General features: G+C 31.0%; 1 protein-coding gene across 1 annotated transcript; it reads right to left on the bottom strand.

Moving 5' to 3' along the window:
- Window positions 1–20,755: 20,755 nt before the first annotated feature.
- LOC146950978 (uncharacterized) lies at window positions 20,756–22,142 on the bottom strand. The gene is made up of 2 exons (XM_085741583.1): window positions 21,447–22,142; window positions 20,756–21,021 (listed from the first exon to the last, which is right to left on the bottom strand). Exons 1-2 carry the CDS (start codon window positions 21,959–21,961, stop codon window positions 20,955–20,957), a joined length of 582 nt encoding a protein of 193 aa, XP_085597709.1. The 5' UTR covers window positions 21,962–22,142; the 3' UTR covers window positions 20,756–20,954.
- Between the last annotated feature and the right edge of the window lie 5,349 nt (window positions 22,143–27,491).

The raw sequence follows: 27,491 nt of genomic DNA, 5'->3' as shown, positions 1-27,491 counted from the left end.
GATTTTGTTGGTTCAGAGTCCATCCATGATTAAGGATGTAGGTTGGTGTTTCAGAAACCTCCATGATTATTTGCAGAAGAGGAAGTTGACGGTGACTTAAGTGGTTTGCCATGATGGGTGTGGGGGTGATTGAAGAGGTGGTGTCGGTAATGAATGGTTTTGAACCTTTGGTGCTTCACGTGTGGACTGATTTTTAATTTTTAACAAGTGTAAAAGAAAACCCAACTTGATCAGCCTGTAACTACGTAACTAGCTTTTGATAATGGGAAACGTGGCATAGAAATACAAGCGAGTGTTTATCCGCGAGTGACTAAGCGCCTGTGCCTAGCATTCCCCAAGTATAAATATTGGAAGTAATGTTTGTTACTGGATTGACCCACAATGAGAATAATACTCAGTAAGTTATGTAAAGTATCATTAGATATTCTCATAGTTATAGTGGTGTATGTATGTCACAATTCGACAAAAAAACCATTGTATTCTCTAGATGTAAGAATTAAGTACTTAGTTACCGTTCAAACGTTGTTTGTAAAATGATGACTATAAAGTCACATGATGAGTACTCCGCGAATATTTGTGAGGGACATTAGTGACCTACAGGGGCAGACCTAGACTTTCAATACTAGTGGGGCAATTTTTTTTTTGTCAAATAATTAAATATTTTTTCTTTATAATATATTTTTCATTTGTTGAAAATGAACTAAAATTATATCATTACTAATTATGCTAAGAACATTTCTTTCTATATAAGTTACAAGAGATGTCAAATGCTCTAGCAGGATACCCGTGCATACGGACAGGTGAGAGCGTTTCGCTCTTTATTTGGAAGCAAGTCGCAATTGCATATAAATTATATAAAAAAATTTCTATATTGATATATGAATAAAAATATAGACATATGTACAAATTGTACAAAAAATTATTTTCATATTAACTATGAATAAAAATATAGACATGCATATAAATCAAAAATAAAAATCGGTCTCCGTATTAATATACAAGTTAAAATATAAACACATGTATAAATTAAAAAAAAAAAGTTCTCTTATATGAGTAAAAATATAGACACGTATATAAATTAAAAAAATATGTCTTCGTATTAATATATGAGTAAAAATATAGACAGACGTATAAACATAATAAAAATTAGATGTCTGTATTAATATACGAGTAAAAATATAAAGTGAATCGAACAAAACAAAATTATAAAAAAATAAATCGGACCTGAACTGGTGTGGCACTTGCCACATGCCTTGTTTAGGCCCGTCCCTGGTGACCTAGATGAAATTTGTCCCTCCTACATAACATGAGAGAAATGTCTATGAGCCTAATATTGAACTAGACAAATGGTGTCACACGGTCTATGTCATGTGTTCAATATAAACATAAGGGTAAAATAATTTTTATATACATATTTATTATCATGATTTTTTTTTGTTAAATCACATGCCATTTTCATCGTTTGGGTAGTAGTGATGTGTTGCTAGATACCGCTAGAGCTGCAGAAAAATGGGTCGGGCTAATAAGTCGACCCATTCGCCACATTTTGGGCTGAACATACCTCAAAATAGCTAGCCCAAATACACTTGGGCCTTTTGAACCATAGAAAAAGAGTATTACTTTTCCCACACTGCTGCCTTCTCGCGCGCCCTGCAAAATTTCTAAAAATACCTCTGGTCCGGATTATATAATCCGGACAAGATTGTTAGTGATTTCCAATATGCAATCCGAACCAGATGTTGTGTGCCTTTTTGTGTCTTTCTTTGATGTTAAGGGTCTCTGTTGACCGTTATATGAACCCCACACAAGCTGCAATGCAATTGCAAGGTTCATATGAATGGTCAACAATGACCATGACACCACCGACACCCCTAAAAAACTAGAAACATTTGAAGAAAATGGAAGAAAATAGGTGAAGTGAAGAATGAATGTATTTGTTGAAGATGGAAGCCTATTTATAGCCTAAAACAAGTCCTAGGTCATTAATACAGTCAATGAAAACGTGTTAGTGGTTGTAACCGTCCAAACCCACATTAATGGCTCTCTGTCAAAAGAATCCAAGCTCTCTTTCAAAAAAATTCAATGCTGAAGCTTTCCGGAATGTCCTTAGCCCTACAAGAAGTGCCAACTTTTCCCTCGTTCACCATTATCGCATTAATCCGGAAAATATATTTCGGAAAACAGATGTGCATTCCGGATTTTATATTCCGGAATGCATCAGTAATGGCCAGTGGTCTGCACCACACGTTTTTGTCGGTGGTCATGACAAAAAAATGCGTTTTACCACGTTTTTTGACTGCATTTATGGCCTCCCAACCATTTTTGACCCACCCCTCCCTATAAATAGCCTTCCAAACCCCGCCATTTCTCACACCATCCTCTCCCACCCTCTCCTCCTCTTCTTCATTCTACAACCATGGTTTTCCATCGTTGGCCTTTCATAGATAAGGGCCTCGTTGAACACTTGCAGGGTTTGTATGAACGGTCAATGAGGATGGAACCGCGCTGCAACTAAGTGCGGTTCATCTGAGGGTCATGTGGGTCAGTGTGGTTTTTAGCTTCGCCTGTCTGGGCGTAAGTTTGAGCACCCCCCACCTCCCTCAGGGGCATTGTTTTCTTCTTCCCGCCCTCCTCTTCCCTCCTCCTCCGGTTTTCCTCCAATAGCCAAACTACTGGTATGTCCTATCACATACCAGTGGTTAGGCTCTTAGGAGATTAGAATTAGGCTCTTAGGAGATTAGAAATAGATTTAGGATCTTATGTAATAAGCTTAAAAAGCTTGAAAATTATTGTAATGTATTGTTCATATATTAATAAAATGAGTTGTTTTTATGTTTGTGTCTTTTTATTTCTGTTTTTTTATTTTATTCGCATTTTATTTTACGAATTGTAAAGCTTAAAATTGCAAAAGTTATGGTAAAACATTATTCCGGATTTTAAAATCCGGAAACATCTGCAAAATTCTAACAATTCAATCCGGAATACGAAATCCGGACCAGGGGTAAAATTGGAAAAAATAGGGCGCGCGAGGAAAGGCATAGGGTGGGAAAAGTAATACTCATAGAAAAATTGGGATGGACCGGGCTAGTCCATCGGGTTTCGAACCGACCCACTATCAACAATTTCATTTGATTTTTGTTAAAAAATACTATTTTTTTAAATTAATAATAAAAAGATATTTAAATATGTAAACTTAATAAAAATTTATACATTTATCTAAACAGTGTATAGTTTATAAATTATTTAAATGTGTTAATGTAAAAATTATTTACACTTTTATATCAATCCAATCATCTTTTAGCAAATAGATAATTCTTAGAAACTAATATATAAAAAAGACAAAAAATAGTAAATAAATAAAAAAATTAATGAGTTGGGCCATACTGGCCCATGGTCCATGTGGATCAGACCCGATTCTAGAATATGTGGCTCGATTATTAATGGGCTAGGTCAAACTGGTCCAATTATGTAGCCGGGCCAGACTAGGTTGGGCCAGGGCTAGGCCATTCGATACCTCTAGATTACACTCACCATTTATAAATATTAAACGTGTGATTTAATATTATTGTCAACGTTATGAGAACCTACATGGTCACACACATAAGAACATATTAATGAGAGATTAAAATTAAATAAGTAGAACTTATTTATTATTCGATGATGCGATCATACGATGCAATGGCATAAATTATAGAAACGCGGTACACCATAAAATACGATGCATTTAAGTGAAAAATGATACATCGTAAGATGCAATGTGTTTTAAGTGGAATTGTGGTAGACGGCAAGATACCGTGCACACACGTGATTTTATAAATATAACTCTTGTGTTGAAGAACTGGTTAGTTCGCACAATTCACTTTACAAACCCTACCCGCCACGTAGGATCTAAACAGTTTTCTCTCAAAAGCTTCTGGTTCAATCACAACTAGCACTTTTGATGAAAGAACTCTGATTGTGTGGATTGAATAAAGACGTTGTCGTTCGATGATGCTCATGATCATCCTTGCATCTCTTCGACGCTTCAAGAGGTAAACACATGAATCATTTTATTGAAATTTTGTGCTTGCGAGAGCCATGGCAAAGGGTTTATTCCGCTCTAGAGAACGAATTTTAAAAGAGTTTTAAAACTTTTATCTCTAGAAAAACCTAACAGTGGTGTTAGAACCATGATCGCCTTATTTTCTATGTGGTTGCGTGCCTAAATGTGATTGAATGATATGTCATATTAGTTTATCAATTTGTGAATATACTTCAATCGATATTCTTGTTGTGTTTGTGAATACGATTCAAGGTAAAGTACAAATTGGACCCATGATAAAATTGATCCATACTGGACCCATTTTTTTCAACGCTAGGTAAAGCATTCCACTTAAAGCTATCATGGTCTATCTATATTATATCTAGCTCACATCAACTTTATCTTTCTTTGCACACTCTCAAATTGGGAAAAACTCAACCATACTTAAGCTCATATTCATCGGAAACATAAAACAAAACTCATGAATAACTTCGGCTCTAGAGGGGGAAGAAACTCTATAGGTTGTAATGTAGTGCCTTCCAAATCATTGGTAACTTTTTTTCTCCCTATGAACCATTGCAAGCAAATAAATAATGTAGAGGAGTTTCATTACCATCCTTTAAGAATAAGAATAATAATCCATAAAAAAGAAGTTCTTGTATCTAATTAAAAAGCTTGAGATCATTTTCAATAAATTGATATAATAATATTGTACTTTAGTTATATATCTGAAACCTTCACCATTTCAATGGAACTGGAGGAAGTTGTTGAATAGTATTGATATAAAAATGGAAGTTTCACTAATTTGGAATAAGAAGCAAATGAAAAAGTACTAAGAATAAAAAGGATGAGGAATTGGAGGAGTGGTGTGGGTTGAATTGAGGAAGTATAGAGATTGCAAGGTTGGATATGGTTACTGCCTACTGGTGTGTGTGAGAGAGAGAGAGAGAAAAAGCAAAGAAGAAGATAGAGTTGGTGATGGCTTAGAGTTGGTGCAGATTGAGTATGATAAGATTTGGTGGATAGTCTAATCTAAACATTAAAAAAAATGGTCCATTATAGACCAATTCTTCAATTGGTCCAAGCTAAATGGCACCACGATTCAATTGGTAAATTTGCTTGCTATGTGTACTCTCGGTTAATTTTGCTATGTCATATTATGTTATTTTGTTGTTGTTACATGCTTGTTATGATCTATCATTATTACAAGAGAGAATGAATTCAAAAGGGGTTTTGAATATAATCAATGATGATTTAGTAGCTTAAGCATCCCATAACTACGTGTAATTTACTTTCAAAACGAAATTAGAATAAGAGATAGGATTAATACAAGTAGTGCACTCACTTTTTTTTTTTTGGTACAACAAGCAGTGCACTCTGCAATACATCTCAACACATTTTCTTCTATTAATTGAAATTTTTATATATTCTACTAAATTATGTGAGCCCGGTTTAAATTTGTAAAACCTTATAATTTTTAACTAATAACAGAGAATTATTAAAATACATGTTTTAGAAAATGTATTGCTAGTACTCCATCCCAATACAGAAAAGAGAAAATGCGATGGATAAAAAATTAGGTGTGAAATAAAATAAATACTCCAAGTCCATTATAGATGAAACATTAACCAAAATGTTGATGTGCCATCAACCTCCACATATGGATGACACCTAAGCTCATGCTATAACAAGATCTCACTTCAAACTGCAAAACTTCCCATCCCAAAATATCATTTAGTTTGATTGAAGAGTTAAAAAAAAAAATTAAATTTTGCTTTTAGTCTTTATAATTTTTTTGTCAAAAAAAAAGTCTTTATAATTTTTTTCATTCAATTTATTTATTCTTCATATATTTTCTATTACTATTTTTGGTCTTTGTTTTTAAGTCAAGTTATGTGTACCTTTCATATTTTTGAATGAGTTTTAAAAAAAATATTTAGAATATTATGAGAACCTCTCCTAAATAAATTTAATTTTTTTAACAAAATATGAATTAAATATGAATTTTTAAACGTCAAAAACTTAAAGATTTATATTTAATTCATCATTTGCTAGAAAATTCTAAAATTTTACCAGAAAGAATTTTATAATGTACTAGACACGACTGTAAAAAGAAATTCATAATTTTAAATGATACATGTAAGTTCACTTCAAGGCAGAGACCAAAAGTGATGACGAAAAAATATTTGAAAGACAAAAGTTGAAGAGGGATTAAAAATGAAATTTGAAAATTTTATAGAGATAAAAAATGTATTTAAGCCTAAAGTGAAATAAAAAGAAAAAGGTGAGTTGTACTGTATGACATATGCAGTAAACAGTCTCACAGAGCAAAACAGAACTAGACAACAGGACTTACCACATGAAGGTTGTAGGCTTGTAGCATTTTCCAATGTAGATCTAAAACTACTAAAAATGGTAAGTTTAAGCCATTGAAGCTCTATCAAAAAGTAGACCCTTTTCCTTCACAACACACAGAGAGCAAAACAGAACTATAGAGTCTCTAGACATGACTTACCACATGAAAACAAAATTATTAAGTGGTTGTCTCAAACAATATGTATATGCAACATATATAATCAAACATAAGTTTACTTTGATGTATATATAATTTTTCACCAATGTATAAATCTAATAACTCACTTTAGTTAACTCCTAATTACAATCAAATCTATGATATTAAAGTTATGAAAAATAAATGATCTTAGATCATAACTAAAAATAAAATAAAAAATGTCCAAGATGCAACAATACATGTGAAATCCAAACAATGAATCCATGCAATATTGCAATAGACATGTTCTTCTCTGCCTATGCTAGCTAATTATCTCCATGTTTATGCCAACAAACTAACATGGCAACACACCTTCTCATTATGTAAAATCTTGCTTTCTGTTCCTTAGCTAAATTGGTGCATTTGCGACCTATTGAAGAAGGGTTTTTCTGTGAAAAGCTTCTTTGAAGATTGCATTTAGAGGAAGAGGAAGAACTCCTTAGGAGTGAAGAGTTTGATGTAGAGCTTCTTGTTGAGGAACTCCTTGAGAACAATGACTTGGAACTTGTCTTTCTCTTCTCATCCATAAGAAATTGTATAGTAATATCCAAAACTAGCTAGCTTCCACACTATGCAACTGATTCTTTATTTGTGTGTAGGGAAAAAAGGGGTACTGTGATAATAAGAGAGAAGAAAGTTAGTGGGAGTGTGTGAGTATTCAAAGAGATCATCAATGTTTGCTAGATATTCTGGTCAGCATTGTGTTTATATAGTCATATACATGACCACTTATTGGTCCTCACTTCTCATTCATACATTAGTTTTGGTAGTGAAAAGTTTGAGAGTTGGTCTCAATGGTTTATTAGGCGAGGGAGGGTCTCAAAGTTCAAAGAGCGTTGACGAGATATTTATATATTATCCATCAATGAAGTTCTCACATTGACGACAAGATGCAGATTCAAATCCGTAAGATTTGAGCTGAATTCTTATCAACTGGACCAACTTATGTCCACACTCATACATATATTACACACACTACAGTTATTCAAAAAAAAGAAAAAGATAGGTAGTAGTAAGAGAACATTTTACAAGACCTTTAGGTAAATAATTTAATTTTCTCCTTATAGCATAAACGTTTATATGTAAAAGCATTTATTATGATCGTTATTTCGATAACAAAAGATAAAATAAAATAAGACTGTTTTCGTATAAGTTATCTTTGTAAGTTATCATGGAAATAAGCTCAAAATAGCTTATAAACATGTCATACACTATTTTCGTAAGGTCTCTCAAACGATATCACAAGTGTGTTTATACCAACAGATAAATTCAAATAAGTCAATCTAAATAGCTTAAATCCAATATAGATATATGATTGAACCTTATCCTCCCACTAAGCGTGATCTAGATTTGAATCCGAAATTTCTCTCTTAATAGACTACACATAAATTTTAACGTAAAAGTTCGTGATTTTATTTTGCATTAAGTGATATATGAATTTTTCCTAACCTATTTATTTCTTGGCAAGAAACACTTTCTACTTTTTTAGCTTCTTCCTCATTTTAACTGTGGTGGGATTCTTTTTGAAGACACAAATCTTGTACGGTTCTAAAATGGGCAGTCACTTATTAAAATCGTTTCCTGTATAGACAAACTTTAGCTGGTTCTCATGTGGAGGGTTGTGCTTGTGCCTGTTACTCCACCACTTCATTAAATATATTTCTAAAAGATAAATTACCAAAATAATATTTATTTTAAAAATAGACTAAATAACAATAACTATTAAAAACTAACACACGAAAATTGAGAATTCGGAGTTCAAACTCCAATTACGACATATTCAGTCTGACAAATTTTATTTTTTGTCGGTTAAGTTAGAACTTGCAGACACTAAAATAATATTTTAATTAACATATTCAAACCATGCCTTTTGTTTCTTTCATAATTTCTACGTTTGTTTTGGTGTGTTGAAAGAAACAATTGCGAGAATCCTAAGTTGAATGGTTGATACGTAATTGATTCCACAACTCTTATGCCGAATTTGTAGTTAAGATGCTACAATGTGCACGTGGATGACACATGACAGTATTCTGCTGCATCATTGGTATAGTCAAAAAATGTGTCTAAGCTTTAAATTTAGAAGTCTTGATCAGTATATTATGAGACTAGTGTTCAGATTCACATCTTATTCGTATGAACATGATTGTTATTTGTCATTTGTCTCATATGAAAAGGATTTTGAATTTTGTCGCTCTTTAATTAATGATATTAAGAAAAATAATTATGCAATAAGAAAACAAAATATTATATTCTCCTTTGTTAATCATTCTCTTTCAAACTTTGAAAACGACATTTGTGAGAAAGGGGAAGGATGATTAATAGTCAAGTGGCTATGATATGGTCAATCTTATGATTAACTCTTCTTTTTGACGAAATCTTATGATTAACTCAATAACTAGATATAGTACTCCTAGTACTTTACCCTTGCATCTTGTTTATGGATTCGGTGCTAAAGCATCATTATCTCCCTTTTATTGATCTAGACTAGATATAAACACAAACAGGATATTATCTTTTTTGAGTGGACAAATAAAATATTATTAGCAACGTACTATTTAATATACATTTATTAACACTTTTTTTATTAGGTGAAATTTAAATAGATACCACTTAATTATATACGAGTTCTTCTAAAAAAAGTTATAGGATGAAATAAGGTATGATCATAGATTTATGAGGAGGGGACAATCATCGCATTACAATCCGATTTTATAACTTGTCAAAAAAAAATCCGATTTTATTAGGTTAATTTAAATCAAACCCAAATTTTAAGATGATATTAAAGCAACCCACTTGGGTTGGCCTAGTGGTGTTGGCTTGGGATCTGGGAGTGTGCTCCTCCTCGAGGTCTCAGGTTCGATTCTCCTTAGTGCCAATTTAGGTGGGCAAGTTTAGCTTCTTCAAAAAATAGGTGGGCAAGTTTAGCTTCTTCAAAAAAAAAAAGATGATATTAAAGCCTATTAGCTTCTTCAAAAAATAGGTGGGCGAGTTTAGCTTCTTCAAAAAAAAAAAGATGATATTAAAGCCTATATAAAATATGTTGGATAAGCTGTAATCAGGTCACTGTTATTAGTCTACTCAGACCGTGTTGTAGATGTCCAGTTCTAGACGTAAGAGGTTGTGTTAAGAGTCTTTGATTGGATGAGATAAAACTTCTACTAAATTTTTTATATGGGGCAATTCTCACGTTACAAGTCGTTTTTATAAAGTTAGGTTAAACCCAATTTAAATATTAAGAAAAATTGTTGAGAAATGTAGGTTATAGAGTCTTTTGCTTGCTAGCATTTTTTTTATGAGTATACTTTTTTTTTTTTTTATAAATGGAGATGCAAAGAGCAACTCCTAATTGTATTCAAAAAAAGGAGGAAACAAAGAAAGGGGGGCTTTATATGAGTATACATTTCTATTTTCAGTAGGACTAATTAGAAGAAAATGTTCCCCTAGTTTCAAACAACTTAATGGCTGTAAATTTGGTAGAGATGTAATGTAACTCATTTTGTGGGGGATGAGTTTAACTTTTACAAAAATGTTTTTCATACACAAATTTTTTGACAAAGACATTGTATAAACTACGGTTTTGATATTCGAATTTTAATTTTAATTCTCATACTTCAAGTTATCTTACGATCCAAAACACACTAGTCAGTATAATGTCAACATACAGTGTGAGAACTGAGAACCTACTTATAAACAACGGTGAATGGGTGTGATAACAGGTTAGTTGGTTGACATGATCTATACCTAACCTACATTAAGTTCATATAGTAAATTTTTTTTATTTTTTTTTTATCTTAAGTTTTCTTCTCCCACACTCAAATAACTACCTTAATTTTATTCCCACCAAAGAACCTATAATTAAGTCGGTCTTGCCAAGACTGAGATTCAAATAACACCCATAATGTTGTACTCATTAACTCATGTATTATATAGGCTTGAATTCACATGCACATGGCATTGCAACTACGTAGCAGTAGTTAGAATAGTAAACAATATAAATCAGATTTAATTTTTTTTAATTAAATCTGGCAGTTTTGTCTGAATATTTAATATTTCCAACAGGACGGTTGCTGAAGATATCATGTGAAGGATTTGATTTGTGTTTTTTCTTTTTGTAGTATAATGTACTCTTGGAAAATAATATTTGGATATGAAACCCTGGTTTTACAACTTGAGAGAAATAAATAGTAGAGAGAATGATATGATAAATATTATATATAAATGATGTGATAGGAAAAGAAATACATAAAAAAAAGGTGTTGAGTGAGTGTTAGAAATTAGAGTCGTTCAAATATCACATATCACTATCCTAAATACTCTTAGTTTTTTTTTTTTGACAAAAAAATACTCTTAGTTGTTGTTGTGTAAAAAAAAACACTAAATTGAATTCACCGTTAGAGTACTTCAAATACACGGTGGCAACTAAAATATAAGAAGTGTTCTATCAAAAAAAAAAAATATAAGAAGTGCTAACAAATGTCTTCAGAATACTTTTCAAAAACATTAAATGATAAATTTTTTTAAAAAAGTATCTATATTTAATACATTGAAAATCAAAATATTTAATTATTTTAAAAAATAATTTCTTAATTTAAAATCCTTAAAGAGTGTTTCGATCCTCTTGTTAGCAAAACCCTCAAAATATAAATAGTGTATCACACTTGTAAATCAATGTTAACAAAAGTAAATTGGAAAAGATATGAAATGCACATCGAGAAGGAATCTAATGATTTGGAAACAAACTTTAGTTTTGAAGATTATTTGACTGGTCAAAAATATAAACTTTGTAATCACATGCGTGTAAGTAACATTATCATTGGTAAACAAAATTAGTGTAAATAGTAGTACATATATATTCATCAATTATTTTTGCTTAGTTGGGTACATAAATTTGAGTCAATGTGAAACAATCTTTTTGAGGACTTGACTAGATTGGACGCCAGTAAAATGCGAAACTGTGTAAATTGTGATGCTTGTCCCTCTTAGTACAACACAAATTCAGAGTGTGGTTGTAAAATTTTAAGGTGTCCAGAAATGCAGTCAATTAATTATAAGTTATGATGTGTAAATGCAATCAAATTTGGTTTAGTCAAAAAGGTGACGTGGATGGTCAAAATCATGTCACGTGGTCTTCTGTGGTTTGTGTAAATCCCTATTTGTTTGTTTTGAGTAAATCAACACCTTTGGTGTGAAATTGGGACGATAGTGGAACTAGAGCTGTCAAAACGGGCGGCCCGGCCCGTTTAGGCCCGGCCCGATCGGGCAACGGGCTTTTTAGGGCCGGGCTAAAAAGCCCGGTTTAAATATGGGCTGGAATAATCGAGCCCGAGCCCGGCCCTATACGGGCTCCCGGGCTAACGGGCCTGCCCGGCCCGCAAGTATCTAGTTTTTATTTTTATTTTTTCATTTTTTAAGAACATTAGAGGTATACCATTTTAATCCATCTAAGAATTAAATACCATATTTTTTTATCACCACGAAGCTATATCTTGCTACCAAAAAGACAAATCTAACAGAAAATGTAAATTTTATGTATGAATCTATGAGTTAGATGAACTAATGCATAAACTCTTCATCTTCAGTTGTGGGAGGAAAGTCATGAAGATTATATCAAACTGAATTTATAATGTAAATGCATTTGACAATGCAGTAGTTAAATTCATTAAAAAAATTCAATGATAGAGAATATCCTAAAGTTGTATAAGTGTTCTGTTCCTAACCTGATACTACAATAGGAATATGTATCTATAAAAGAAAAAACGAAATAACAAATAAGTAGAAATGCATTATCAACAACTAAGTGGGGAAGTAGAAATACAATATCATGTTAGATAAATTATATCAGAATGATACTCAAACTTAGCTCATTCAGATTAAATACGAGATAAATGAACACCTAAACAGAGATAAAAAAAGACCACAGATTGACACTCAAACTTAGTGCATTATAGATAAGAAACAAAGCATCAAAGCAGAAATATTCAAACATATACTAGTAGTACCTAACCAAGCCACACAAAGACAAAAAAAAAATGTATTTTTTGGCGGGCTGGCGGGCCGCCCGGAGCCCGAACGGGCCGGCCCTAACGGGCTACGGGCTTTTTTGGGCCGGGCTAAAAAGCCCTGAAAAAATTCGGGCTGCAATTATTCGGCCCAGGCCCTACATTTTATTCGGGCTTTCGGGCCGGCCCGTACGGCCCGGCCCATTTTGACAGCTCTAAGTGGAACTCAAATTTTCCAAATAGTACTATTAATATGATTTTTTTTACCAAAATATTTCTTTGGTAAACATTCTTTAAAATCAATTAAAGACAGAATTGGGGTGTTTTGTACCAAAAATATAATATTTGAAGTGTAAAATATGGGTGGGGTTGGGGATATTTTTATTTTTTATTTTTAAAGATGATGGGTTGGGGATACTAACGGCCTGTATGTTTTAGATTTAAAAAAAATAGATTTTTCTTTGTATTTTTAAAAAGGATGGATTTTTTGAAAATTTACTTTAAAATAGTTGAAGTTATTTCAAACTCATTTGATATAAGTTACAAAATAGATTTTGACATTCACTAACTTAAATATTCATTGTTCGAAATTTTACATAGTAAAAATCACATATTTTTTCAAAATGACATCTTTCAAAAATGATTTTTATGAAAAGCTATTTGAAATAACTTCTTTTTAGAGATTTTTTTCAAAATTTTAGTATTCAAAAATTTTTATAACAAAACGATGAAATACTTAGAATGACATTTGAAGATAAGCTATTCAAACAAAATTTTCATTTGAAGTTTTCCTTGAAAATTTCTTTGTTAAAAAAATTATAACAAAAACATATTACACTACAAAAATCTATTTTAAAAAAAGCTATAACAAACGGGCCCTAAATTGATTGATGTTTTTCAATTTCATGGACAAAAATTTTATTTCATAAAGAAAATATTTCTTCCAATCTTAGAATTTTATCACATACTCTCTCTTATCTTAGTAGTCTTATATACACACAGTTAGGGCTGACAATGAACCGAACCTACTCGACAATAGTTCGGAACTCGGTTCGATAATTAACTAGTTGAACTTGGTTCATGAACCAAATGAGCTGAACTTGAGCTGAAAATTAAGTTCGTTGAATAATTGAGCTGAACTTGAGCTATATATAGTTCGACTCGATTGGTTCATGAGATGACTCGATTATATATCAGTTTAGTAAAAATTAATAAATTACAAGCATGAACTATTTCAAGCTTCTTCTGATATTTATGCACTTGTTTTTAGAGGAATATTTCTTTTCTTTTTTATCAAAGAGAGGAGGAGGAATTATTTATAATTTAATTAACAATTATAATAAAAGATAGAAAGAATATCACCAAAAAAATATGATCGAAAGAAAAAAGAAGAATCTAATAACATACTGGTGCAGGATTTAAACTAAACATACATGCACTAAAATTTGTCCCACATCGGGGAGTTTAAAAACAATAGGGAGGAGTAGTAGTTATAAAAGAGAGGAGCATCCGTGGTTCTATATGGATTGCGCTACAGTAGTTTTCATTATAAGGTACTACTACTTTTTTTTGTAGTCTTTAGACAAACATAGTCTGAAGTTTAGTTCAATTTTTGTCTATTATTTAAAAAAAAATTAAAAGGTCAAGATACACATTTTTGACAAAATAAAAGAAAAAAACTTTTGAGTTATGTTACTCGAGCAACGAGTTGAACCTAACGAGTCGAACCGAGTTGTTTGTGAACTTTAAACGAGCCGAACTCGAGTTAAATAAAAGGTTTGTATCGAACTCGAGTCGAGTTTCGAGCTGAGCCAATTCTTATCGAGTCGAATCGAGCTCAGATGGGTTCGACTCGACTCGACTCATTTCCAGCCCTACACACAGTCCTATCTCGTCTACTTTATCAAAGAGAAAGAATAAAATTCAATATGTGACATTCAGAAAAGTATGACCAAAAGTATCTTCTGAAGCCTTTTGTTTCTAAGACCGGATGTATTCCCTAGGCATGTCACATTCCATAGGAATCGCACAAGCATTAAGAGATTTGCATTAAAAAATTAAATAGATCTCATATAATAATTGAGTAAAAGACTTGAATTAAAAAGATCCAACAAATAAATAGAGGTTCATCTTAAAACTTACCCAATTAGGGTTTAGTTACTTGATCGTACCTGATCAGAAGGTGACTGCCGGTGCTTTGAATGCGGTGGTTTGAACGGTGGTGGAATACGTCAGAATGCTTCTTGGAGCGAATGGGGGGTGTGTACCTGCAGGCACTCCGACGCTCAAGTCAGTAGAGATCAGAGAGTGAGGGTTTAGAGGAAGAGTTAGATTCTACCTTGGGGACTGCAGTGAGTCCCCTATATATAGAGGTGGAGGGCTGCAGAGCCATTGTAATGACACACATGGCTCTGACGGTTACGAAATCGTGGGAAGTGTAACCGCCAGAGAATTTATTGCGGGAACGTGCAGAGAAAAGTTGTGGTTCGTTTGAACCAGTCTCGCTCGCTCTGTGCACCCCCCTCGTGGGGAAGGGGTGTATTGCAAGTGATGTTGCCAAACGTGGTGTTTGGGCTTTGGATTGTATTGGGCCTAAGTAAATGGACCAAATGTCCTTTTGGCCGGTCCAGAACATTACTCATGGTAATTAAAAGCAAAATTATAAAAGAATAAATCATACCCTAGAGACTAAGGTTAAGGAGAGACTCAATCCTTGAAGCTTCTAGTGTTTGCCTTTCTCTTGAACTGCTTCATTCATAATGAATAGTTGTAAATGAGAGAGGTTGTATTTATAGGCTGAATTACCAGTGGGTTTGAGCTAAAAAACTGGGCTTTTCCCCAAATCCATATCTAAAAATAACAAATCCCGAGTGCGCGCGCGCGCCGCTCGTGGAGGAATGTGCCTCGCACGTGGTGCTTGTTTCAGTGCATTTTGTGCACTATTTTGCACACTTGGGGCGTAAAGACCGATGCCCAAGGCGCATGACACCTTACTCCAACACATTTTTGCCTTTTTCTTGATCATTTTGAGTGCTTTCTTCCTTGAAATTAAACTTGTCTTGAGACTTGGAACAAAATTTCTCCACTTCGTAGCTGTTGAGCTTGACATGAAGCCAATGAGGCTGCTATATACTCAGCCTCACATGAAGATAGTACTACTACTGTACTACATCTTATTTCTTAGGGCACCAAAACACAACCAAGAAAACATATGAGAGACCAATTAAATAATCAGCAGGGTTGATGTTCTTTATTTAATTTTAAATTGGTATATAATATAGTTTATAATTTGTCCGTAAAATAATAGTACATTACAAAAATTATGTGATTATTTTTTTTAAAAAAAAAGTTATTTGATAGATAATAGACATACTACATAAATGTAAGTGGGGTTAAAATTTAAAATTACATTGTATTTCTAACATATATAAATGTATTCTCGCTTGACATGTATGACTGAAATAGTCATATTTAATACACAAAGAATGAGAGTGTATGTATTTTATTAAAAATATATTGATTGTTCGTGTATATGGTTGGTGGTGGTGTTTATGATTGAAATGGATTATTCAAATAGTCATATTTAATAAATGAAAAATGAGATAAATATGTATTTTTTTTGTACGATATATCGGAGATTTGTGCATGTATTGGTGTTATTGTTTGTGATTGAAACTCGTGACTCTCCAAGAGTCAGGTTTAATTCATGAGAATGAAAGAAAATGAATTGTGTAATTAATCTAATATTTAAAATTGATTTTTTTAACTTATAAGTAATGATATTTTAATTGTGTAATTATCCTTTTTATAATGGGTTAATAGTGTTTTACCCCCTTGTAATATAGGTCATTTCTGATTTCCCCCTGTAAAATATTATTTTTGAATTTTGTCCTTGTAATTTGAAGATTTTTTGGTTTTGGACCTTTCATGGAAAATTTCGCCCCTTGTAATTTGAGAAAATTTCGGTTTACACCCCTGCCATATCTCCGATTTTGTACAGTCAAAATTCTTGAAGGTCCAAAACCAAAAATCTTCAAATTACAAGGACGAAATCCAAAAAAAATATTTTACAGGGGGAAAACCGGAAATGACCTATATTACAGGGGGTAAAGAACTATTAACCCTTTTATAATTAATAATGCATGCAATAATCAAAGTTCAGTAAATTTCTAAAATGTATTTTTTTTTAATCCATTCAAGCACATCATGATTCAACTCACAACAACATTAAATGTTACAATATTAATGACTAGTTTCTTAGAATGGTTTAAATTGTTTACTTTTTAAGTTATTTCATATCAACAAAAAAATAAATGCAGTTGCTTATCGAAACTGTGACTTGGTCAGTTTTAGGAAAAAATAGTTGATGATGGTGCTGTCTTCTGCTATTTGTTGTGATGTTTTTTCGATTTATTTGTACGTTATACAATGAGATGATCGACTTTCTTTATTTTGATAAGTTGAAAATGTAGCTTTACTAGTGTTTTTATATATTAATGTCCTATCCTTTTTTTTTTTTGCTAGTTAAATATTTTAACTTCACTTTGACACCCTAAGTTTTCTTTTTTCAAATTCCAGGTGGCATTTACCATGGCCCATGGGAAGGTCTAATCCTTTCCCACCATGGCAAAGACAGATTTTGACCATAGATATATTATTTTTTTTGAAAAAGACCATAGATATATTATTAAAAAAATTGAATGATTGAGTTTGTTTACCTTCAACCTTTTCTTAACTTTTTGTTTTTTGACAATTACCAAAATTTCGGACCCCATATAGTATAGGGAAAATGTTATTTTATTTATTGGGTTTTCTACACAACTTTGGGCCTTTATTAATTCGATATGTCTTTTTTATATATTATTTAGTATATGTTTTATTTTATATTTCAGTATTTATTTTCATTTTATTTTAGTATAATTATTAATTATTATAAAATGATATAAAATAACTTTTTTTAATTTATAATAAATTTTATTAATTTAATGTCTTTTTTTTAAGGAATTTAATATGTCTTTTAGTTATTATTGTTTAAATAACTTTTATTTTCTAAAATCTTATTTTATTTCAGTTTTTTAAACTTATTAAAGTTAAACATAAAAAAAATCTGGACGCAACTCTTCTATCTATGTAACAAAAAATAAAACTTATCTATAAAAAAATTGAATGTAATGTACCAAAAAAAAAATTGAATGTAAATCTCTTAAAAACAAAACATAACGTAACATCTACAAAACAAAAAAAGCATAACGTAACAATGGTATAATGCAACTATTCTTTTATTTTTTATTAAGAAAAACACACCTACAATATTCATTTATTACCAACTTTGAAATCTGAATTTTAATTAAATGTACTTTTTTTTCTTCCATAAACGTAATTAAATATTAGCAAGGGTAAAAATGAATTTTGGTTCAAATAATAAGGGCAAAAGTGAAAGAAAAAACAATAAGCTGCTATAAGCTCCTGACAAGATGACGTTTACCAAACGGAGATTTTTTAGACATATGAGCTTATAAGCTATTCGCTATAAGCTAATTTGGTGGCCTTACCGGTCAGACCCTTCATGTTTTCCCCCATCTAAACCACGTGACTCTATTCATAAAGTGAAAGATGATTTTGATGGTGTATAAAGCAAACCAGTTTCAAGGGAGGTGTAATACCAAGTTTAATATAATATTGTATTATTTTTTGTTTGTTCAAGGGAAGTGACCAACAATAAGTTCTTCCAACTTATTAGACTGCCAAGTGTGGGTACTTAGAAAAGGAACTTTCCCATGGTGGGAAGGGATTAGCCCTTCCCATGGTAAATGCCACCCAAATTCCATTGTGCATATAATTTTATTTTCAATTAATATGATTAAGAGGTTACAGAATTACTTTAATTGGTCCTCTAAAAAAACATTATTTCATATACTATGTAAAAATGGCAAAAATTTCAACATATAGACCCATCACCTGTGGAGATAGAGCTTAGGTGGTTCTTTAGAGGATATTTTTACATAGTTTTCCATGCATTTGTTTTTTAGCTTCCACTCTAGTTCAGGTGGTTTTGGTTTTGTGTCCTCTATTTTGGTTTGTTTAGGTGTTCCTTTTTGTGCTTGTTGTATAGAGTATTTTTTTTTCTTCTTTTTAGTTATCTTTTGGTTGTAATATGTTTGACCTATCCCTTGTGCTTTGTTTTTTATATACACCATTGCCTCTAAAAAAAATAAAGTTGGAGGGCATGCATAATACTACAAATTTATGATGTGAAGTTTTGAGAAGAAAGATTATGATGATAATATCATAAAAATATATTATAATTATGATAACGATGTATTCTGACGTTGCTATGTATTCTGACGTTTTCTCAAGAAATATTTGTTTAATCATAAAATTTAAAATAGATTTGGAGGCACTCACATAAATGAAAAAAAGAAAATAGCAAAAGAAAAATTACTCAATAAAAATTTGAGATATTTTTGCAACTTGTGTGAGTGTTATAATTTTAAGATATTGGGTTCAACTTTCATTGATTCAAAATTTGATTTTTTATTTTTGAAGCAAATATCTTCCGTGCGCAATTGTGAAGATTAATTTACTCGAGATAACTAAGATCTATCTAAAGGGCCAACATCTCTCAACAAAATATTTATCCATAAACACTGGCCCTCAGAACAAATGTGTTGAATTTTTTTGAGGGAGGTTTGTGCTGAATTTTTTTAGAATTATTATACTAATTAGTTTTCTTAATTATCTTAACTTCATAAAATTTACTTTTTTATTCTTTTTGAAACCTTTTTAAAGTAAATTTGTACACTTAATTAGTAATACTGTTTTTAGGGGCTTAATTAGTACTGTACTTAAAATTCTTTATCATCATATAGATACTAATGAGCAACCACAAAACATAGTAGTTCATCAGTCTGGGCTGTAATGATAGTTGGCATGTCGGGCCTTGTGTGGTTTGTTAATTTGTTTAATATTTTGGCTATTTCTTTTCCAACCGTCCTTTCTTCTCATGGGATTATAAAATCCGAAAAAATGGAAGGTTTTTAAAGGTGTTTTAACGTGTTTAAGAGGGTTTTGAGCACGTTTAATGTTGTTCAGATTATAAAATTTGAAATCTGTAGAACGCGTGAAAACTAGTAGTAGAAAAATGTTTTGTCTAATCTTTTCAATAAACCAATACCCTTGAGTCTTGACACAAAAAATACAAACCTTATCAAAGCTAGTCACGTTCTCTTCTAGCCCAAATTGCATGTGTTGCATATCTTCTTCACCCATCGATTAATTAATCAAGTTAGAAGATACACATAAAGTTTATCTATATGTGGCTAAACTCTTCAGAATTGAGTTCGGTCACTGCCAAAAGGAGAGAAAAACAATAAGATCAAGGAAAACTTATTAGTAGCAACTTTCTCACATTTCAACGTTTTCCCTTGTTTGATGTATTCCTATTTCCTAATACATATATATTACGAAATTGAAGTAACATTTGCTCGTGAGAGATCTTAAACTGAGGGAAGTATTTAATGCTTATCTGACAAAAAGGAACTAATGTATCATAAAGTTAGATGAGAAAACTTCTTTTTTTTTTGAAAGAGATGAGAAAACTTCTAAATATGACATAAAAAAAACTTCTAAATATATTGAGGGACATAAATTCATTTCTATTTTATTCAACAAACAAATAGTTTTAAAATTAAATCAATGTAGGATTATTTCAATTTTATTTTCCTATTTATATTTGTTATAAAAAAAAATCTAAAATGATTCGATACCTTATTTCGTTAGTTGGCATATGTGTGTGTAGTTGCGTATCAAGGTGACACCTTAATTTTATAAATGACATGGTAAAACTTTAATTTAACAAAATCACAATGAATCAACCTTAAAGTGATTTCATACATGCACTAAAATGGAAGCGAGAAGAAAAGCTATAATACATTACACATAAAAATTGCTCATCACATTAGGAAACTATAATGTATTACACATAAAAATTGGTCAACATGGCTCACACTAGTATAGTTTCCATAATACACTGCACCTAAAAGCTTATAAAAATGGGTTGAAGATGAAACAAAAATATACTAGTTCACATACAAGCAATAACCTCAAATTACACTTTTTAAAGCAAGCAATAACATGAAAACTCAATAATAATCAGGCATAAAACGTACTCATTCAAACACAATGTAGACAGGAAATTAAACTTTTTATTGAAAAAACAATATACTGTATGACCTAAGTAGTCTTTCAAATTTAGAAACAAGCCTACAACACATAAACATGACTTTTCATGTACAGTGACTTTATACTAAGTAGCTATGCAACTGAAATCAGTGCCTAATGTTGTGGTTAGATTTTTTCCAAGTTCCCTTTGCTCATTCATTCTTCAAAGTTGAAAGTTCAATGGACAAATACATTCACATATCTGCATCTTCCATTGGCAGCACCCACACCTGTCCAATTGAAAACATCAAATTGACACAATATGAGCTAACAACCAAGAAACTTGAATGAAAGACAAAACCTAAATTTAGAAGAAAAGAATGATCAAAATGCATGATTCTAGATAGGCTTAATTCAATCACATTATGGAGTAAAGAATATTGTGAAGAAATGCATTCTATGTCAATCTCAGAAACACTCACACACACACACACACGCGCCATCTTCATCACATTTCAGAAATTCCTTATATTTAGTTAGCGCAATGAACAAAACTCGGTTCAAGAACGAGCAAGAACAAGAATCCAATAGTAGCAGAAAGCAAATCCAATATGATTATGCAAGCAATAAAAACAAAGAGGGTGACAAGTAAAGAACAAGATTTGATATCCATATAATAATAAGAATGAATTGAAGTGAAGAAAAGAGTACTGACCAGTGAGAATTGGTGGTTAATTTCTTGATGGGAAGGAACGGAAGAGCGTGACGGTTGTTGAGAGCGGCAGCAACCTCCAATGTATCATACTCATCAGCAAAAGCAGATTGAAGCGCAGCGTGGATCTTTTTCCAGAATTTGTGCTGCTGAGAAACATTCACAAACCTCAAAGACTCCATCGTCACTCGAGAGTACTTCTTCTTCTTCTTCTTCTTCCTCCTCCTCCTCTTCTTCTTCTTCTTCTCAGGGACGGTGTTCTTGGAAGGTTTTCTTCTTGATTGTTGTTTTCCGTTCTTGGGAATGCAATCGAGCAAAGCAGTTTCATCAAGGACCTCAATTCCAAACCCTAAGCAGTTCGGTTTGGGAATCATTGGAGTAGCGATGGTGAAAGCAGATTCGAGCTCTTTCAAGAGACGTTTCATCTTGATGATGGCGGCATCATCAAGAATCTTGGTCTGTTCTTGAGAGTTGACAAGTTCTTCTTCGTTACACTTTGAAACGGTTACTTCAGCCATGATCCCTTTGAACTAGTTCACTTCTCAGAATATTCTATTGAGATATATATGCCAAAAAATATTGGTATTTTCATTCATTCACAGCCATATATAATAAATCAAAGAGCATTAGCAATAAACTTTTTTAGATCAACCACCGTACATAACTTTTATGTTGTTATTTTTTTCTTCTTCAGGTGATCTCTATCTCTATTATATATATTTGCCTTATTTTTTTTTTGAAAAGTACACTTGGCACTCTTTCTTGCTTCATCTCATTAATTGCTTGATCAAAGATTCAAATCACCATATATTTACTCACATTCTATTTATGTCATTTGCATCATTCACACAAATTTAATTTATTTCAATTAATTTATTAAAAAGCAAAATGAAAATTATAAACATTTTAACAGCCTTATCATGAATATGTTTTGTATTATCAACCAATAAAAATTGACCATGATTCATGATTTAAATTATCAGCCAATCATGATTCATGATTAAAATTACCAACCAATCAAATTTAAGCATACATGTCATCCTTTTAACTTTTACTTAGGTTTTTTCCCCCTCTATATAGTCAATATGTCTGTCATCATTTTCATCTTCATCGTAGCACACATCCTTTCTCTCTATCTTCATTGTGACACACACCTTCTCTCTCTCTCTCTCTCTCTCTCTCTCTCTCTCTCTCTCTCTCTCTCTCTCTCTCTCTCTCTCTCTCTCTCTCATATGTTTATAATTTTATTTGTTTTCGTTTCCTTTATTTTTCGTTTTTTTATTACAACAATTCTTTTTAAATACGAAGAGACAACTCTCTAAATTTTTGTAACGCCTTCCATAGTTTATGCAGCATGAAAGGAATGATATGGTACATAATATGTTTATACACATTTTTAGTTTTTTTTGTTACACATTAAAATTAAATAAAAATATATTTGGTCAAAAAATAGTGTGCGTACGTAGATGTCAAATATATGGTTACCAATAAAATAAAATTGTCAGAAAAAAAGTTATCAATAAAATAAAATCATTTGGTTTGAATTACTACGATTTTGTTTCTAAGATCAAATGCACCAATTGATGAATATTAATGTACAATTTTTTTTTTCCGTTACGGTATGCATGAATCAAGCACTTGATTATTTTGGTTACTTTATGCCTTTGGCTATAAATATCCGTTTTGACTCTCACATTTTTCACACCACTCTCTATTCACAATTCATATTATTGAAAGTCTTCTATGAACCTCTATTTTTTCTCTTTGTTACAATGTCAATTTTTTACATATTTCTCTTATTAATGTACATGACCCATGTATTGTAACAACTTATTTGATTTCTTTGATATATGTAAGAGAAACACGAGTTTCGGTAATTCATATTATTGAAAGTCTTTTCTGATTATGTTTTTCTTTTTTTAATAAATACAATGTAGTTTTTCTTCTTCGGTATAAAGTTGTGTTGTTGAATATTTTATAACTTTTTTGTTTGTTTTGACTTTTTAACTTGCAGAAATTATTCATGAATAGACAATATTCATGAAGATTGAATTATGGAAAGAAAAAAAAAAGTATAGTTGAGATCCAAAGAGAACAAAAGACAAACATGCTTCTTTATTCTTTTAATTGGAACTTTTTATTTGGCATTGAAAAAGATAATTATGATAGTAGCTATACTACCATTTCAGTTGTAAGATAGATGTCAATTATAATTATAATAGGTGATGACGTTATAAATTGAATCAATATTCTATATTTTTAGGAAATTGTCTTAAGGATGTATCTAGCAAGGGCAGGAACAAGACGATAGAAGACAATACTACTATTGTAATTGATCACACATTAATATGACAATTGATCCTAGCACTTAAATTCATGATCAGAATAAAACATATTTACTACGTTGACTACCCTGCCTTAACTATATTAGAGTAAATAATTGTAATTACTGTTTATTAGGGTATTAAATTATTTTGATATTGATTGATTTACATTTATTAATGTATATCTTTTCATTATTGTGCACTATTTTTTTTAGAGAAGGAAATTTGTATTAATGATGTAATTGTATTATTATCTTTTTTTTAAGCAAAGAAAATATATTAAATAAAAGCAAGTATAAAAGCTGAGAGTATATAAACCTGACCCAGCAACCACGAAATCAACCTTAAAAGTATATTAAAACATATGATAAACAACAAATTGTATTGCTATCAATATTGATTAAACTCATAAAAATAAGTAATGTATAATAAATTGATTTTGATATATCAGGAACTAAATTAAAAACTAATTATTAACATGATCGTAAAATAAATCAAAATTAATCAATTTAAGAGTAGTACTCATCACTTTAAAAAAATGTAGCACAATTGTCAAAAACAAATGTAACACTCATCTGACATTTTGGAGTATCCTCTTTGATGGATAATTTTCAAGTATTTGTATAAACGCTCTTTGAATCATGAGACATGTTATGATCCCGGTGAGCAATTGAGAATCAAACTCATCTACATTTTTTATCTTAAAAGAAAATGTATTAATGTTTAAATTTAAAAATTTAAATTTCAATATTGGTCATTGAAAAGCCTCAATTTTTTTTATCCAAAATGAAAGCCTTAATTTTGATATTCTAAAAGAAAAAAGATTACTCAAGAACATAGAAAAGTCATATGATTATAGAAATGTAATAACAACAAGAGTATAAGGAAGAGTTGAATGATACCCAAAATTAAATTTAAGCAATAAAACCATTAATTTTTCAAATTCCAATTTTAGTTTTTTTTTCCTAAAAAATTGTCTTAAAAAAAAATCAAAGTACATCATGTCTTTTAGTAGGATTTGAATTCTCTACATTGAAAATTCTCTCAAATTTTCTCCAGTGTAATCTCAACAATTAAACACGAGAGAGAAGTTGAGAATTAAATTATAAAAAAAAATGGTTTTTGTATTTTAATCGTGTAGATTGGAAATGGATAAAAATTGAGAAAATTTTCAATGGAGATAATCCAATTCCCTTTTAGTAGCATAGTGCACATAAAAGTCTTTTATAATACAAAAAAATAATAATAAATTTATGGTTAATTTTATAAAAAAAAATATAAATGGAATAACACCTTAATGATCTTTGCGCCGTAATGATTTTTGAGGTTTAACATTTAATGTCGTTATTTAAATAAAATTAAAAACCACAATGAATTTATTTCTACCAAAACCATACAATACATTAGTTATATTGGTCTCCTCACTTATATGTTGCTCAAAATATACTTTTGAATTTAATGTTGAACTTTAACTCATACTTGATGACACGTCAACATCTTTCCCTTCAGTGTGAGACTCTTTATGTTTGTGCTATAAAGATATAAACAAATAAGATCAGACAGAGACACAACATGCTAAAAAAGATGGGTTAGTTGTGTTTTCATGCAAGAAGATTTTCGTTCCTTTCTTTCATGAGAAGAGGGAAATAAACTTAGAAAATATAACAAAATGACAAATGAATTTACACCTAAGAAAAATGATAAATGAAAAAAAAAAGAAGTGTGTGATATGTTCTTAAGGGTATAGAAAATAGCGTGAGTTGCTGGTAATTTTATGAGTTTGTCAAATAAGCTGGAGATTTACGAGTAATTATTTTAACAAAAAAATTAGACTCATTTAGAAAATGCGACATCATTTTGAAATATCTAATGAGCATGTATTTCGTCAAATCAACATCATATATATGCCTCTTTCCATTTTCACATTCACCAAAGACAAAATGTGAAAGAATTTGAACTAATGGAGGTTAAATAGAAAAAATAGCATAAAAATGAATGACATTGAAAGACTTGATTTTTTTTTTGGTTGCATTGAAAGACTTGATTTTAAGATAAATGAATTAAACAAATGATATACAATCTCACTAAGAAGTCATAATGTTGGGGCTTCATGGGGAGCCTCGATCATCATATTAGGCTAAAAGCAATCACAGAAGTGAGATTAATACCACATTTCACCTAAAATGTCTTATAAACATGTATTTGTGAATTTAGCACAACACAACTACATTTTGCCATTGTCAGATCCCACTACATATTAATAGTGAAGAAATTTGAAATAATATAGGTTGAATAAAAAAATAGCATCAAAATCAATGACATTCAAAAGCTAAAATTAAGGCGATCAAATGGAGCATGTTCAAAAAGGTGGTCTGGTGGTGGTTTGAAGGAGGTTTATGTTCATTCTTTTCAAATTAAATGAAAATAAACAGATATGAAAAAATAATTTAAACATGAGAGAAGATAAGGGAAATAAAATAAGTATTGTGTGTTTTGTTTGTAAGAGTATAGGGAATAATGTGAGTTGCCAATAATCTTATAGGTCTGTCGAAGGAGTACGAGATTTTTAGGTAATTATTTTACCAAAAAATTAGATCTAATTAAAAAAACCTCACATTATTTTTAATGTCTAATAAGCATATATTTTGTCAACTCAGCATAACACGTCTGCAATTTTCCACTCTCATTTGCCACCAAAGACAAAAATTGAATGAATTTGAAATAATAGAGGTTGAATAAAAAAAATCACATGAAAGAGGAAGACATCAAAAAACTAAATTAAAAAATAAAATAAACAAATGACATCCAAAAATAAAAAATAAAATACAGTTCATCGTAATGCTGAGACTTTCAAGGGATGCTACATTGAATTTGATCATTACATTAGACTAAGAAAACCCACTTAAGTGAGTTTGACACCATATCTTCATCCTAAACCTTAAGACATTAGGTATATAGATCACATCACTTATGTGTCGCTCAACATACACTCTTACCTCCAATATGAAACTTTAACTCAGACTTGACACATTAACTTTTATCCCTCAAGTATGAGACTATCCACTTCAGGGATCTACCACTAGGAACCTTATGGGGTAGTCAACAGTGGTGTGCATTTATCCATTGAACAAAGATCAACCACACAAATGAAAATGATACTAGACTATGCTTGGCACAGGTGTTCATACTAAAGAATAAACATTTAACTTACCAAAAATTGAGGCTCGATTAAAAAAAAAAACACAACATTTAAAAGTGTCTAATAAACACGTATTTTGTTAACTCAACAAATCACATAAGAGTTTATCCATGATTAAATCCATCAAAAACCAAAAGTGAAGGGATTTAAATTACTAGAGATTAATTTAAAAATATTGCATGAAAGTGAACAACATCTTAAACCTTAAATTTAATATAAAACTTAAACATCTACTCTTATATTGGTCATCTTTCTTTTTTTAGCAGAAAGAGGTAGCAGGATGATTGCTAACCTCTAAACTTCATTAACAAAAGAGAAAAAATACAAAAAGAGACTTGATGCATCAATTATGAAACTTTATTGGTCATCTCACTTATATGTTTGTCAACATCTACTCTTGCATCAACTATGGAACTTTAAGTCAAAATTGACACATTAACATATTTCCCTTATGTGTGAGACTTGATGCATTTGTGATTTGGTGACATAGGCACAACATGATAAAAAAGGTGGATTGATGTTGGT

Source organism: Medicago sativa, chromosome 2 (genome assembly GCF_051527215.1).
Source record: "Medicago sativa cultivar Bolivia chromosome 2, Bolivia_mono, whole genome shotgun sequence".
In the NCBI taxonomy this organism is placed as follows: Eukaryota; Viridiplantae; Streptophyta; class Magnoliopsida; order Fabales; family Fabaceae; genus Medicago; species Medicago sativa.
This window is presented reverse-complemented; position numbering and strand designations above follow the sequence as displayed.

Bases quoted from the DNA above. Each gene is read 5' to 3' on its own strand.
- LOC146950978 (XM_085741583.1), bottom strand. From the start codon at position 21,961: ATGGCTGAAGTAACCGTTTCAAAGTGTAACGAAGAAGAACTTGTCAAC. The intron at 21,022-21,446 runs GTCAGTACTCTT...TCAATTGGACAG, and splicing joins TTAACCACCAATTCTCACTG to GTGTGGGTGCTGCCAATGGA.